The 17076-nt window shown below is 43.3% G+C and overlaps 1 protein-coding gene across 2 annotated transcripts in view; it reads right to left on the bottom strand.

Moving 5' to 3' along the window:
- Positions 1 to 1105: 1105 nt before the first annotated feature.
- The window catches only part of ANXA2 (annexin A2), a 43020-nt gene continuing 27049 nt past the window's right edge, over positions 1106 to 17076 (bottom strand). For both annotated transcript variants that reach the window (XM_081507588.1, XM_081507589.1), the window contains 10 exons: positions 15641 to 15735; positions 12359 to 12472; positions 9171 to 9261; positions 8193 to 8272; positions 6763 to 6822; positions 4989 to 5082; positions 4313 to 4408; positions 3854 to 3912; positions 2487 to 2609; positions 1106 to 1480 (listed from right to left, as the gene is read on the bottom strand). In XM_081507588.1, coding sequence (XP_081363714.1) covers positions 1421 to 1480; positions 2487 to 2609; positions 3854 to 3912; positions 4313 to 4408; positions 4989 to 5082; positions 6763 to 6822; positions 8193 to 8272; positions 9171 to 9261; positions 12359 to 12472; positions 15641 to 15735 — 872 coding nt within the window. In that variant the 3' untranslated portion in view covers positions 1106 to 1420. The remainder of the gene's footprint in view (positions 1481 to 2486; positions 2610 to 3853; positions 3913 to 4312; positions 4409 to 4988; positions 5083 to 6762; positions 6823 to 8192; positions 8273 to 9170; positions 9262 to 12358; positions 12473 to 15640; positions 15736 to 17076) is intronic.

The following is a 17076-nucleotide window of genomic DNA, read 5'->3' as shown; positions in this document are numbered from 1 at the left end:
TCAAGAATGAGCAACTGCCAGAGCATCCTCTACAAACAGGAAATGTAAGAATTTAGGGATAGTTATCAACACTGCCCCAGTCTTATCCCCAGCTGAAGGGAGGTACCTGTATGAGCAAGCTGTCCACAGGGTCCTGGGCTAGAAGCCTAAGAACAGCGTCTTCACCTGGTGAATGGAGACAGGTACATCAACACACATACTTGCTTAGCATGCAGCCTATCCATGGAAGGAAGAACCAGAGACCCGTGACTCTAGGAAGGCACCTGGCTGGTTGGGAGGAGAGTGGGAAGGAGACGTAATTTTCGCTGCACTGACCCTTTGTGCCTTTTGAAATGTGAACCAGGTGTAAGGATTAGCTTTCCTCCATGATCAAGACCATGTGAAGTGTGTGGAGAGTTTCCTCCCAGCTGTAACTCTCTCCCTTAGATTTCAGGGTGAGGTTGAAATGTTTCCTTCTCTGGGTCATCCTTCTCAATCCTCCCAGGCAAAACCGCTTTCTTCTCTGTGCACCTGTCCACTTGTGTTACACAGCCTGGACAAGAATGCTGGAGCCTGACTCACTGACATGTGAGCCCTCGAGGTTGGGACAGGATGTTGTTTATTCCTCTGACTCTTATGGGAACATTTGCAGTATTTGCTCAACACACCATCCCACCCCTTTTCCCAGTTTGAGGCCCCTGCAGATGCTGGTTTTCACCTGTATTAAGATGAGCAGAGATGAAGGGGTCATTCTGAGATTTCTCCCAAAGAAATTTCTCTGTTTATCCCTTGGGTAAACAGAGATGCCCAATACAACCCTGTTTATAATGAAAGGTGCACCCATCCACTTTTGATACGCTGCCTGTGCTGTTCAATACACTAGGTGCTAACCACATACGGACACTGATTATTTGAAATGCCGATAGCATGACTGAGGAATTGAATTTTTAAATTATTTCATTTAAATAAACGTAAATGTAAACAGCCACATCTGGATAGTAGCTACCATGTTGGACAGCTCCTTTCAAGAGCTTTCTTCCTCAAGGGGACAGCCTTACCAGCTGAACAAGAAAACCCTGAAGCATGTCTTGATTTTGAAACAATTAATTAGAGCAAGGTCCATAAGTACCTGTTCCTAAAGTAAAAATTCAGTTTATTCATCTGTTTATGACACAGTACTCAAGAGGCAAAGTGTTTCACATCATAGATTTCACTTCCAAATCCTTGGAATGTTCATTTCTTTGGCTATAAAGAGGGACTAGCTGGGAAAGCCAGGTAATGCGTAGGAAACTAAACTAACAAAAGAGCGGGTGGGGTGGGCAGCGCTAATGTCATCCTCCCAGGGATGGGCACAGGGGGCTGTTAGCTGCAGGCTGACTGTGGAGGACTGTTAGCTGGAGCACGGAGCAGCCGTCCTGGATGCTTGGGCCGCCGCAGGGGCTCAGTCATCCCCTCCACACAGGTACAGCAGCGCTTTCTGGTAGTCGCCCTTGGTGTCTTGCTACAAATGGCCAAGGAGAAAAAAAGAAATTCTGGGTCAGGAGAAAGATCCAAATTCTGCAGGAACAGAGAAGAAAGCCCTCGGCACAGGGAGGCCCTGTGGGACCTGCCCAGACGCCCCCAGACCATCAGAGGCTCCTCAGAAAGTGGTCCAGGGGGACTACTGCCACAAGTGTCGAGACCAGGGGGTTCTGGGGATTAACATGGTAAGTGACCAGAGGACAGAACCTGATCTGCTCCTCCTGCACTGAGGTCCTGCAGACACCATCCTCTTTCTCCCTGGCCTGCACCCTTCCAGAGAAGACACACGAGGCCCTTTCCTGTCTCCCTGTGTTGTTTTGTGGACTTTTAATGTCATGTGGGAAGAAGCTGATAGATTAAGGAAATAATTACTTAGAGTCTAAATGGCCCCAGAATTTTAAACATATGCCCTAGGAAACCTAGTTGTAGTGAACTCAGCTCTAAATTCATCCCTGGTGACCACTGACATGCCTCTGACATTTTTCAGGATCTTTCAGAAAAAGGGGTTTACAACGTATGTCTGAACTAAACACAGTGGAAGGGACCATGGTGACTGCAATCAGTGCTTATAAAAGGATGCTCCATCCCTCCAAAACAGGGACAGGCTAAACCAGGGGAAGAGACAGGGGTTCTGAGTGAGGAAATGTTGCCCAGGCTTATCACAGAGGAGTTTCAAGAAATGGAAATATAATAAAATGCAGTTTGAATTGACTGAAGTCTTTTCAGGATGTCAGCAAGTCTTACAGAATCACTGTCATGAACACCAACTATCACTGTAGAATATGTGTGGGAAATATAAAATATTTGTCTGATTCTTTAACTTTCTAGGACACGTCATAATAGCACTTTGAGAATAAACCCCTGATATTTGATGACTAGCATCTCTTCCCTGGGGAGTTAGGAAACAGAAAACCACCATTTTGCCATTGTTCTGAGAGACACCTGCCTGGGACCCCCAGCCCTCTGATGGCCAGGTGGGGCCTTACCTGAATGTAGTAGTACAGGGACTTGCCGTACTTTTTCTTGAATTCAGATCTAATTTTCAACATGTCCACTTCACTGCGCGAGACCATGATTCTAATCAGGACCTTATCGCGAGTGCCCTTGCCCTGAAAATCAAATTCACAATCCAGGTTACAATTCACTGACAATGTTAATCATTAAAAAGGAGTCTAGTGGGGACTTGGTGATCCAGTGGGTAAGATGCCAAGTTCCCAACTCAGGGGGCAGGGGTTCAATCCCTGATTGGGTAACTAAGGTCCTACCTGCTGCACTGGAAAAAATAAATAATTTTTTTAAAAAGTCTAGTTGGTTCTCCTGCACATGGAACTGATCTAGGTTCTTGATGGTGCCCTAAGAGATTACAATGATAACAGTGAAACTGCTCCCTAAAGAACAGTGAGCATCTTGGAATTCCAAACACCAGTGGCACAAAACCCTCCCCTCCATGCATTTAACAAACGTGAACTGAGCACTAACTAATGCAAGGCTCAGAGTTAAAGCATGTGAGTTCACACATGTAACACAAAGCTCCTGGCTCTTGGGGGCTCGGGGAGCATGTGTAACCACGCTCACCACAGCGCTGTGCCATTATGAATGGTACAAACAATAAGGACCACTGAGTTTACTTTCAGAATCTTACACCAGAGAACAGGCCAAATGTGACATGGAACCTAAGGGGAAAGGGAAGAGAGGCCATGTGGATAAGAGGGTGGCCCAGGAAGAGGCGGCAAGGGCTTGGAAGCCAGAAAGCATGAGGCACATGTGACGAGTGGAAAAGGGGATGGGTCTATGGGAAGAGATGGTCCACTGAAGGGAAAACTGCAGGGCTGGCTTTGGACTCATACAGACCCAAGTTCAAGTCTGGCTATGTAACCTCAAACAAGCTGAAAGCTTTTCAAGCTCCATTCTCCTCCTCAAAGAAGATGGGCACACAAGCCCTGTAGGTTTTTCAGTAATTTACGATGAGGTTAGCAGAACAATGCCTACTGCACAGTGGTTGCTTAATAACCTCTCTCTTCCTTGCTCATCCTTACTCTGGGGCACCAGGAGGGAATCACTGAGAAACCTGAGCAGGAATCTAATGTGATCACCATCTGGCATTTTCTCTGTCCCATGGCACTTTATTTTCTCCCTGTCTACAAACATGCACTGAATAAGCGGGGAGAAGCAGAAGACTGAAAACCACTGGACTGTGGGTTTCCATCTGTCAGGTGCAAGTACAGCTGACCAGTGTGGTCACCTAGACAACGGGGTCTCTTCCATCATCCACTAGTTAAGGAGACTTAGTTTGGGCCACAAAGAAAGGAAAGCCTAGTGTGGAAACATGGACCTCTCGGCCGGCTGCTCTTACCTTCATGGAGTCATACAGTCTGTCGGCAAAATACAGGGGCTTGTTCTGAATGCACTGGACTGTGAGGAGAAGAAAAGGGTCAGTAAATGGGCTGCACAATGGGAAACGCTCAGGGAAAACCGGGGATCCTCTAAAGCCCTGAGTGCTTTTAAGCCAGGGGAGCCTGAGGGCCACAGAAACCAGTGCATATATGTGCGTTCCCCCCAAGGAGAGAGCCCTTTCCCTGGTCATCTTATTCTGCCTGGGCAGCTCTCCATTCTACCAAAGTAAGCCCTTCTTCCGTCCTACATCTTACATTCATACAGTGAAGATTATGAAACTACCTACAATATGTAAAGAAGTCACACTTCCCAAAGCCACTTGAATTATCAGGATGGTCATTCGTTACTTCTGCTTCAGCACGGTGGACTGAAAGCTGACGTCCACTAAGACGGGGTTTGGGGGGGCACACTTGCTTACCCAGATTCAGAAAGGCATTTTCCAGGTCTCCTTTGACCTCCTTCTTGATGCTCTCCAGCATGTCATAAGGGCTGTAGCTCTTGTACCTTTCAAATACTAAAGAAAAGCAACAAAAAATTATTGTAACAGCCACTAAGAGAGATGTCAATGGTCACCCACAGAGTTACACATCACACACACATGGATGATCACAGCATTCTAGGGGTTAGGGACTGCCTTGTGAACCAGGGCCAACACTGCACCAGTTGCCCTGGGACAGCCCTACCATGCATCCGTCCTGAATGGCACAGCCCAGGGCATGTATTTTGACCATCTTCATCTCTTAGAGTGGAACCCATTTTATCTAAGCTACAAGAAACAGTACATAGCACCCAGCCAAGTCCATTATTTCAAAAAATATGGCTAGATAAAATGACCCAAACAAGAAGAGGCAGCCCACCAAACAGGCACCAAACATGGAAAATATTTAGCGGAAAAAAAAAGGATCCAAAATGGTAGAGAAGGTTGAATGGACTTGGTGAGGAAAAATGTATGAGATTACAGGGTACAGAGTGGAGAATGAACTCTGTTCTGACAGACCCAAGCCCCAACACAGATACCTGCCAGCAATGACCCAACTGAGAGGGCCCTTCATTCAGGCCCCAGGACTCTAAGACCTCCCCAGAGCAGCACCCACCTTTCTGGAGGTGGCACACGCTCCGCTCAGTCATGATGCTGATCCACTTGGGAACATCAGTTCCTTTTCTCTTCACACCAGCATCATAGAGATCCTATGAGCACAACCAGCCAGGAAAGTTAACCCCACAATCCAGAGAGCAAGGTCATTAAAAACACATCACACGAAAAAAAAAAAAAAGTCTATGTGTTTAAAATGCCAAATGAGAAAGGAGGATGGCACTGCAGGCACAGGAAAAATGTGCTATTTTCTTGATCAACGTCAAAGTCTTGATCAAGAGCAGTCTTCCCGAGGCACAGACATGCAGTATGAGACTAGGTTGTTTGTGAGGCTGATGCTGAACCAGTCTTCCCTGAACGCCAAGGGAAGAACCAAGAGCTTCTACTCATCTACAGAAGGACAAGCCAATGCTCACTAGTGCCTCCAGCTTGCCTCCATGTGGCCCTTCCATCTACTGAAGATAGCTGCAGGTCAGGTACCCACCCCAAGCTTCTTAGAGACTGAGAAAATGATGTAGCTGGGGAAAAAAGCTGCTTCAACCACATTCTCAGTTTTTAGAAAATTTAGGGGCCACAAGTAATGCATTAGCATTACTTGAATGAATGTTAAGGAAGGAGGGAGAAAGGCTTATGCAGGAGCCAATACTCATTGAGTGACTGTACACTATCTGGGCGCTGCAAAGCCTAACTTCCATTTCTTTATTAAAAAGCCTTTTCTACCTCCTGCTAAAAGTGCTGTGTGAAATATACTGAATTTTAAAACTAAAACGAATTAAAATTAACCTTGTTCTTCAGCTCCTGTGAAATACATCGAGACAGCTGTCGACCCTCTGGGAAAGGCAGGCAGTTAATAGTGATCTGAATCAGCCTCCTAACTAGTTCTCAGTGATTATGGGATGAGAAGAAGCAGGAGTTCTATTTGGTCAGAAAGGAAGGAAGGACCTCTGCCTCCCTCGTCTTCTCCCCCACCACCCAGGGCAGTGAGCTTCCCTGTCCCTGGCCACGCCTCTACCTTCCACTGTTGTGTGTTGTATACTGTATTAGGGTTCATTTGCAGCAACTGCACACCAGTGAGCACAGCTGTAGCATACCCTGCGGAAACTGGTTCCTCCATACAAGCTTGAATGAGCAAATGTGAGTCAGATGCTGATCCTGTCACTAACACCAGTATTATAAGGTCTTATAACTATGGCTCCCAGAAAGTGAAAATGAAGCCCACTGGTTCTTTGACATTTCTCCCTCCCAAACATGGAGCCTACCTCCTCTCCCACTGTCTGGAGGCTAGACCTAGGGACTTGCCTCTAATGAACAGAGTGTGACAGAAGTGACAGCATGTGGCTCTTGAGATCACATCCTAAATGGCACCTGGCTTCCTCCTGACACTGTCTCTCTCAGATCACTCCCTCTGGGAGAGCCTGCTGTCATGCTGTGGGAACACTCAGACAGCCCCTTAGCGAGGCCCATGTGGAAAGAGACTAAGGCCTCCTGTCAACAGTCACGTGGGTGGGTCATCCAGGAAGCCTCCTGACGCAGTCAGGCCCTCAGAGGATGCAGCCCTGGTCAACAATTTATCTCCAACCTCAGGAGAAGCCCTGAGCCAGAACCACCCAGCCAAGCCACTTCCCAGTGCCTGACCCACAGACACTGAGGGATGAGTCATGCTTGTGGTTCTAAGCCACTGAGTTTCAAGGTAATTTGTTACATAGGACAGATGACTACATAGACTATCCAGCGACTAGGAAACAAAACATCAAACCAAGAAGCTTGGCACTGACCCTGGCATCCTGGTCAATCAGTTCATAATCAATGACAGAGCCATCCTCTGCTCTCCGACCCTAAAAAAAAAAAATGAAAGAAAAGAAAGAACGTCAAATGTATATCTTTGTACTTTTTAAAACTAAAAATGTTGATTTCTCCCCAACTCATGTAAGCCACTATTTACTGAATTTACTAGTAAATAGTAATACTATTTACTGGACACCCTCTGAAAATTTTTCTTCACTTAAAAGTCTAGGCAAGACCAAGGATTGTTACAATAATTGAGGCAGTGAAGTGGGGGGCTGTACCCTCTGTGATACCCATTCCTGGCCTAAGAACCTTATAGAATCCACCCTCTACCCACCCCCCAAAAAGGTAATGATATTTAAATTCCTTCCCTCAGAGAGCACACAATCCAGAAGGAGAAATAAGGATGGGATAAATGGTAAAGCAACACAGTATCTGTGGCTCTAAGTAGATGTGAAATGCAAAAGAAGGCAGAAATCCGTCAAGTAGTATCATCAGCAAAGTCTATGGACAATGGGGTACAGCTGAGGTAAACCCAAAGGGTGTGTCAGATGAGGGTGGTACGGGGGAACAGGAGAAAGCCCCTCCATACAAGAAGGATGGCTCAGAGGAGTGAGGTGAGCAGGCGGAAAGCCTGCGGAGGAAGACTAAGGGAGGGCCAGGGTACAGAGGATGCCTGAAGGCAGTTGAGAGTTTGTATTTGATACAGCAGGAATGAGTTTTGATCAGGGTACGAGTAAAACGGTACAAGTGGATTTCAAAACGATGGGTGGTTGGCCGTACTCAGGGCAGGTGGTAGAGAAGGGAGCTAGGGAGGGCGGTATGGAGGTGTGACAGCAATGGAGGTGTGGGTGGCCAGAATGGAGCGTGCCCACTTGTCTTCAGGGTTCCTGGGTGAAATTCCTCTTTCCTTGCAGCGCTCATAGGCATTAAACTGCACGTGAGTCAGAACTCAGAAGGGAAATGCCTTTCATCTACATTAATGTGCTAACCTTGGCAAACAAGCAAAGACCTCCTCTCCAGGCAAACCACTACCTGGGCAAACCATCCCTTAAGAAATGATAACAGGTGAAAGAAACAAGAGGGTCACTTCCCATTGGGTCCTATGTGATGACAGAGAAAGGCAAAATGACTTTCCCCGAGTCACGAGGCTGGCAGAGAAATGCAGGCCAGGAGCTAAGACCTGCCTCTTCCTCCTCTGGCCCCAAAGTCCACCTGACCATACGGTTTTGCAGGATAAGAAACCCTATTATACAAAAGTGACAACTCTTCAGTTGACAGTGGAAACCCACTGTCAAAATACAGCTGGAATTTCTGAGGCAGGCCCAGAGGACTGAGTTAATTCGCTCCCGAGTATAAAATGAGGTATGCAACTTGCTTTCCGAGGAAGCAAGGACAAAGAAACGAACCGGAAACTAACCTTTGCGAGGGCGACCATCAGCTTGCGGAAGTCGCCAGATGTGTCGGAAATGATGTCCTTCTCCAGATCGGTCTTGTACACTTGGAAAACAATACATCTGGTTTAACACTTCCTGCCTGTGCAGCCAGCCACCCCACCCATCCCCTGCACACTAAGCCTCTGAAAAGCAGAAATCTGTGGCAGCATGGATGTACCCCTAAAAATGAGGGTGGATTCTGAAGAAGTAATTTTACCCTCATAAAATCAGAACTAGTATTATTATATTATTATCAGTGACAAGGGATACGCAGAGCAGGATCAGGCAGGGGACCCTCAAGCTCACCTCTGATCAGGGACCTCCTGTCTAGCTAAAATACTATTTCCCAAACTGCTTGATTATACTTATTTAGAACATCAAAAAATTTGGAGGACTACACACACACACACAAATTGTGCTTTATTATCTACTGATTGAGAAAATGTACAATGGCAAAAAACTAGTAAGAATTAAAGGGTACTTCTGAATGAATTTGTATTTTATTACTCAGAAGTACCACATATCAGGTAAGCTGCATCATTTACTCCACCTCTGGCCTCCTATTTTGCTTGGTGCACATGGGTCCTCCTGCCTCTTGAAACAATGATCCACAGTCAAGAGTCTGGGAATCTCCTCAGCAGAAACTGGACAGCACTCAGTACATGAAATCCATGGGGGATACTTTCTACTTCTCCCCATCAGATCTCTTTTGTTTCACAGTCTCTGCTTTCCCTCTCGTATATCCTTTTGAACTAGTTCTAGGGGGATGTAATCACAAAGCCCATGCCGTCAGGAGATGGAGGAGAGTGACCTGGTCACAGCAAATCCCTGGACAGTCCAGATGGCAAGTGTTTCTACATACGTAATCCAGGGATCCTATCCTGAACACCAGACCAGGGGGCCAGGACAGTGGTCCCAGAAACAAGGTGGAGTGGTTGCACTGTGGAACTGGGGCTACTCACTTTCCTTGTAGACTCTGTTGATTTCCTGCAGCTCCTGGTTGGTCCTTGAGCAGATGATCTCAATGAGAGAGTCCTCATCAGTCCCCAGGCCCTGGGAACCAGGCAGCACAGACATTAGCAAGGAAACTCCTCCTGGCCACTAGCCCACTTCTCTGAACTCAATTAGGTAAACTGCATGCACGGGTTCGGTCTGCAGTGCACCCCTTTCTGCATTCCTCCTGAGGGATCTGTACTGATTCCTTGGCACAAGGTAATGTTATATTCTATTCCTTTAAAAAAAAAAAAAAAAATGCTTCACTAGAATAAAAGGTGGTTTAACTGGCATGTTTTTTTTAGCTCAACTATATATATATATATAAATTTCCCCACTACATATTAACATACAGTGAAATGGGAAGAGACAGTAATGGAATACACCAAAATGTTAAAATACAGCCCTTTTTGGCGATGGGTTTATAAAATGAATAACTTCATCTTCTCCCTATGTTTCTTTATTTTTCAACTCCTCTAATAATCAGCCATTATTTTCATAGACAAGAAATCATTTTCTTTATTATACAACTCTGCTCATTAATTTAAAATAAAGGAATATAGAGATTTTGGGCTGTCGTTGGTGGCCAGCATTGTTAGATTGAAATAAGTCTTTTACAAGGGAAAGGTATAGATAAGATAAAATTTTAGCTTTACCTCTTTGAAATGTGAAACTGGGTTAATGTTAAAAATTTCATTCTTGTACTTCCATTTTTGTTTGATTACTATGCACTCTTCAGGCATTTTAGAGAAGCAAAAGGAAATAATGAAGTGCCAAATAAACCTAGACACCAACACTTTATTAAGGAATGAGAATTTGATGGGTGATGTATTCAAATTTAATATATACACTTTTGAGCTGGCGCGCCAGATAGCTTGAAAGGACTCAATGAAACATGTATTTCAAAGCTGGCTTCATGATCAAAGTCAAGATTTAATAATCAGGATTCTCTAATACTCATCTTCCTGAATATGGAAATATCACTTTGAACTAAGCAGAATTACAACTGTTTAAAATGTAAATCAATTACAAGGTGTTAATACAATAAGAAACTTACTTATCCACATGAAAAGTGTGTCAGCTATTAATTAAACTTATTAGAGTTTATATGCCCCTAAAAAAGTGGTTTGTATAATATGAGCTAAGCCTCAGGTTAATAGTTAATTCTGAATTTTATTCCTCAATCTAATCTATGAGCCAAGGCCTCTTCTCCCTGAGTTTTTAATCATGATTTGTAGAGGTGTTTGCAAAACCAAAATTCCTTCCCTTAGCAAAAGGTCTACACAACATTCTATATAAATATTATACAGAGACTACCAAGCATCTTCAGATATTTTAAGCGGCAGTTTGTCAATCTCAAGGATGTAAATATAGTCTAAAAAATAACTCATGCATTGGAAGAAATGTTATTTCTTAACATTGTTGAAATATAAAGTAGGTATAGAAACATAGATTTGTTTACTTGCATCACTGATATGCCCATTTTAATATAGGCAAATTCTGACAGTGTTTTTTCTCTATATTTAAAAGTGACCTTGGCAATTTCAAACTTGGCCCAAGCTCTTCACAGACTGTCCACAATTCCCATCACAAGGGCAATGTCTACTGTAACATATGGCAGATATTGCCAGTGGTATTGCCAGAAGTCAAAATAGATTTTTTTTTAAGCATTGTTCAGTCAATGCCACTCGAAGCTTTATGGATTTCAGAAGGGTACTCAGCTGTGATAGCTAATGGACGAGCTGGCCCAAGGTCAAAGATCCAGCAGTCAAAGCACCTTTCATTGGACCCAGTTACAGAGATTACAGTGGCGATGGACAGCTCTTACAGGTCTGTTTCAGGTCATAATACCTAGTAACAGATACAAGTAAAACTGCACAAATCACAACTAAATGAATTCTTGGAGAAAATAAGGTAAACTGATCTGAAGTGATGATGGTCAGAAGAAACCTAGGAGAGGCTGGTCCATCCACAGCTCCAAAGGTCCCAAGACTGAGTGTTTTCAGTGTTCTTTTTATCAAGCAGGATCTTTAAGTGTTGTTGACATCTTATCATTCTTAATTATACCTTCCCTCCAACATAGTCTACTTAGATAACTCAGAACAAGTCTGCTCAAATAAACTGAGCACAGTTTAGGCTTAAGCCGGAAAACTGATTTCAGAGCAAGTAGCAGCCCTGAGCTATCAACTTCTGGGCCCTGGAAATGCCTGGCTGGGAAGCTGCCTGCCTTTCGAAGTGTTCTGTGGGAGAAGTGATGACAACTGAACTATAACATTAGCTAGTGACAAGCTTACAGGTCTGTCTCTCCATTAATTCAGAAACAGTGGCATCACAGAAAACACACTCGGACTTGGAACAAAACATCAGAACTGCAGCTTTACAGAAGCTATACCCAGCTTTACCAGCAGAGGGCAGTGACACATTATTCAAAGTGTCACAGGCACCTTATGAAAAGGATTCTATGCTTTGCTGTAACATGCATTTATGTTTCTGTATCCATTACATTTATATAACACTTGATGTTTTAAGTACACATAAAATACAAGGGCACTTGCAATCTGGAATTTTTACTATCTACTTTAACCTTAAAATCCATGTTCAAAATAACTGCAAAAATACAAACAACACTCAGTAGTATGTGCTTTGAAAACACAGGAACCACTCACGATCTGAAATCACCCTTAATATCCACAGTGATACTCTGATTTTGCCCAAAATTTGAATCAAACAATGGAACCAGCAAGGAGAAGGTCAGAAGAAGAAACAACCAAATAGAGCATCTGCAGATTTCTGTTAAGCTTCACTTAACAAAAGCTATGAGTTTTACTTTTGCCTTAATGTCATAACAAATCTTTTTTAAGGAGGAAGTGTAATCAAGGAAGTAGTTTTTCCAAATGGTATTCCAATTGCCCAGGTGCCAAGCAGTAGCAGCTGGTAACTGACTTCTCTGCATCATGAAATTTCTTTACAGTCTTAAAAAAAGTAATTGAAATATTTTTGGTACAAATCCTGAGACGTAAAGCTTCAGTTCATTCCCCCAAAATGACTCCAAATGAGAATCCAACAAAACCGAAAATCACCTAATTATACTCAGAAAGCTGTAATTCACAAATATTAATGGCAGATTTGACAGAGATTTCATCTTACACGTGTTTACCTTCATGGATGCTTTCAGCTCGGAAGCATCATACTGAGCAGGTGTTTTCAATAAGCCCAAAATCACTGTCTCCAGGTGGCCGGACAAGGCTGACTTCAGTGCTGATGCAAGTTCCTTCAGAAAAACGGGCGAGAACATGGAAAAGTTGGTGGGTAACCGACAGTCCCTTTAAAACTAATAGGACAAAAATAGAGGCCTGTGTTTGTAAAGCAGGTTGTGATTCCTTGACAACTCTGGGGTGTTGGGTCAAAGTATTCTTCAACTGCATTCCCTCTGGCCAGACCCAAAGGTCAGAAACTGGAAGATCAGACTTCGCTCTGATAAAATCCAAGCTGGTTTTGCCTTCTCCCCCGTAAATAAAATGAAACCAGAGCAGCACCCAAAGCCAAAAAGCTAGGAGCGAATGCCTTTCACAACTTGCTTACCCTCACCCATGATTCAGCCTACAGAGGGCAGGGCCCTTTCCAGGCTCAAGGGCCTTGCTAAGAAGGAGGTGGACAGAGCGGAGAGCTGCCAGGGAAGCAGAGCCCTTGAGGACTGCTGATAACTTCCTGTGAAAGACTTTGTGCAACTGTGCCAGAGGTGGTTCCAGAAAGTCTCCAGGTGAAACCAGAGGCCACCACGTGGCTGCAAGTAGGCTCATGAAGTTTTCCTATGCAAAACACTTCACCTATTGAGAGAACCTCTGTTTTCCATGCCAAGTTGGAATGGTGTTGACAGAGGTAGTGAGGATCAAGTCCCCCCATTCACTCCTTAACTTCCCCATTGTGTACTGTTTCTTAAAGGTTCCACTGTCACCATAAAAAATCCACTGACTGATTTCAAGTCTGAGGCCTGAGTCAGCAACACATACGCAGACAGATATCCCAATTTGATGTGGCTTTTACAGATGCTTCCTCAGGGATTAAACTTCCTACAAACCATGAGCACTGAGTGATGGCTGAACTCTCTTGTTACAATAATTTTTTCTTTCTTTTCACTTTTTTCTTCTTCTGTCCCTTCTTTCTTCCTCCCCTGATCTCCAGCAGCACCCATGGCATCTATGATGTTTAGCCTCTAGAGGTGTGCGCAGGCTCTAAGAGGTGATATGCAGCCTGCTTCAGAGAATCTTCTCAAATCCTTCACAAATGTTGAGGGCTGAGATGGGTCTTAGAGATCGTCTGGAACAACCCTTTCATCACCTACTTTCTCCGGCTTCCCCAAGTCCTAGTAACACCTAGCACTTAGGAGGGGACTTTCAAAGCTACTCCTTCCAATTATAGCACCAATTTTCCAACTTGGAACTTTGAGGTTAGGTAATTCCAAATTTAGTCTACCCTTGACACTTCCCTCCATCCATTCTTTGTTCAGATCGCAAATAGCCTCTGGGCACCTACTGGACTTCTTCCACTTCTATAATAAACTTCTCATGGGTGGTCAACTTCCTGCTTCTCACACTATCAAGCACAGGGCTTTGCACTCTGCAGAAACTCCAGATATGTTTGACAAATAAAATACGACCATTCCTTGTATAGAGAAACCTGGCATCCACTTGAACATGAAAGAAACATTAAAATCAATCCTCTGTCCCAGTGCCTGTGCACTTCTACTAGCTGTGCCCATGCTTGCCTCTCACCCAGGCAGCCTTGGTCCCTATTGTTAAAGACTACAATACAGGGCTTTTCCCATTAGTATGCAAACAATAAGGTTCTGCTTTGAGGATTTCCTTCAGAAAGTATCTCAAGGGACTTCCCTGATGGTCCAGTGGTTAAGACGCCATGCTTCCAATGCAGAGGGCACAGGTTCGGGGAACTAAGACCCCACATGCTGCACAGTGTGGGCAAAATAAAACAAAAATAAGTGTGCAGAAAGTTATCTTTAGTATTTGATGTATCTCACTTTAAAATATGACAACTCTCCTTAGTACAAGGCTGACAGACATCAAGAATCAGTAGGATAGTGAGTTGACCCCAGCCCACAGCAAAGCCTGTGAGGTCACCATCCCAGCATGATTCTGTAGTATCTTCCCTCCAGCAGGGTATATAAGAGCTTGGTTCTCCATCTATCTCATCTGAAATTGAGATCTAGGCTTCTATCATTCAATGTACACTTGTGTGTCCACACCCAGCTGTGTTAGAAGAACACACCCTGTAAGTGACAGCTGAAGGAGCAATTACAGGCATTTTGTCCAAAGAGGTGGGCCTTCTGCTCCAACTGGACTCAGCTCTACCAGCTCACAGATCCTTTTGGGAAAGTAGAGAAATAAACACTCCCTTCCATGCCTCACTACAGTAGGTTAGTATAAGTCTAGCTGGAAGAAGAGCTTTATTACATATGAGAGGAAAGAAACCACATGCTTTCCTATTTATGTCCTTTCCAACTGTTTGAGAGGTTGGGCTTGACCTGCAATTACCTGGATCCTGGGGGTCATGTCACCCCAAGTGTAGAAACATCTTTTCTAGAATCCTTTCAGCTTACCTCCACTGTGACTATTATCTTTTCTAGAATCTTTTCAGCTCACCTCCACTCTGACTATGAGTGAAAACTATAAAACGGGAGCTGCGGGAAGCCATGCTTATGGCACCATCCAAGAATAAATCGAATGCTTTTAATAGCAAGAAGTTAAAAATAAAGCAGCTTGTCCTTAAAAATAAAATTTCCTAACACTGCGACAAAATAAAGGATGAACAAGTGCTGGACTGATCCTTAACTGCTAGTGGACAAGCAAGTGAAAAAAACCAAAGACCCTTTCAGCAATGGCAGCATGGCCTGTTGAAGATAGCCTGGAGACCAAATAAACTACACTAACTAAACCCTGGTGGTTCCAAAGGTCTCAAGAACTCAAGTGAATTTTTTTTTACTTTAATGAGAGTGCATGTCAGGATCAATACTCAATAGAAGTTAGTGTCCTAAGACTAAATTAAAAACACTTTATCAAGAGCCAGCAGAACTCATGAAGTGGAGATGAGTGGCTACATGTAGAGAAGCGCATGCCCAGCACAAAGTAAGCATTCAGTAAATGACACCTGCTGCTGCTTTTCCCTAGCCTTTCTATGTAGAACTGCCGCCTCTACATGCTCTGGCTTGGAAGAGGCTGTGGTCTTTATGAATGAGCTCCAAGCACCCCAGGGGCCACACACGTGTGAGCTGTGACTCTTACAAGGATGTAAAGGGAAAACCTTGGATCCCCTAGGGTTCCAGAAGGCGCTTGCTGGTAAAAGCCAGAATTCATGAAACGAAAAACGAATGGCTAAAGAACTGAAATTCAACAAGCAATGCCCTATAGCCCTGAGCCTGCTGTACCTTCTTTGTCCTTCTCTGGTAGGCGAAGGCAATATCCTGTCTCTGCTCATTGCTGCGGTTGGTCAGGATGTTGACGATGGTGACCTCATCCACACCTACAAAGATACAAGTTGTGAAGAGTTACTCGACCATATGCTCTAGTCCTTTGGGCTTACAAAGATGGGTTTAAGCATTTTTTTTTCAACCTTATATATATATATATATATATATATATATTATATAGTTCCCTAAACTGAAATACCAAGACATTAAGATTTGTTCTCTTTCTTTCTGTCAGCACCCTCCACCCAACATGTTCACCCTCTTTTTTTTTTCCTGACAGCCTCAAACCTGAAGCCCAACTGGACCTCTAAACTATCCATATTAAAAAAAAAAAAAAACTATTTTATTCATAAATTGCTTTCTGGAATCAACATTAGGAGGTGGATTTGTGGGGCTTTGGCAGTCAAATGAACAAAGATTTAGAAGGATTTTAAATGAAGGTCCCCGAATTGCTATTTAACTGGGGATTTAACAGACAGTAACTGCGACCTGAATTAATAGAGACAATTATTTATATTTATTGCAGGATTATGGCTATATAAGCAGCTAGGTATAATTTCTATAATTATAGAAACTGTCATGACAAATGAGTCAGATTTAATATGGCAGTTGTATTTTAATAGCGTAATTGATTAATACAATCCTACTTACCGAAGACTAAATTGTTTTGTAAGGAAAATAAATGTTCCACTGCTTTTAATCTTCAATAGGCAATTTTAATAATCAATTTTATAACTTTATTAAAAAGAGTAAGTGTTTTAATCTAAATTAAATCTAAATTGGGAGCTTTGAAGTGCCACCAAAATATTTTAGTACCTATTTTAATTGGAACATGTGTATTTACGAAGATAAGCAATGCCTTCTGGTATCTGAAAGTTTCCAATTTTACATCAGAAATACTCCTAACATGCCATTTAACTGAAGAAAGCACAATTTAAAAAATTCAGAAAGTGAAAGGTTTCTCTCCTGACTGATGATGAAGTTCGTTTAATAAAAGGAAGAGCCTTTGCCATAATAGGATAGGTAATTTCTGAGTGAGAGAAAGCACAGTGGTTAAGCCTATAGAGTCATACATCAACTGCAAACAGCCTGGCCTAAAGGAAATCAGAAGTTGCCAAGGTCAGAATTGTTGTGCTCTGAGGCAGAGATCATGAACAGACTGACAGAGAAGATACTCTAAACTCCCAAGTGTGTCAGAAAGATCAAAAGCATAAAGTTAGAATTTCTGGGTATAAAAATAAATAAGATTTATTTTTGTATTTATATATTCATTTTTAAGTGATTTTATACCAGTGTTAGGGCTTCCTAGGTGGCTCAGCAATAAAGAATCTGCCTGCCAATACAGGAGAAAGGGTCCTATTCCCGTGTCAGGAAGATGTTCTGGAGAAGGTAAT

The sequence above is a fragment of the Giraffa tippelskirchi genome, chromosome 7 (genome assembly GCF_054371585.1).
Source record: "Giraffa tippelskirchi isolate mGirTip1 chromosome 7, T2T-mGirTip1v1.2.pri, whole genome shotgun sequence".
In the NCBI taxonomy this organism is placed as follows: domain Eukaryota; kingdom Metazoa; phylum Chordata; class Mammalia; order Artiodactyla; family Giraffidae; genus Giraffa; species Giraffa tippelskirchi.
Note: the sequence above shows the minus strand (reverse complement) of the source record. Positions and strands in the feature narration are given on the sequence as shown.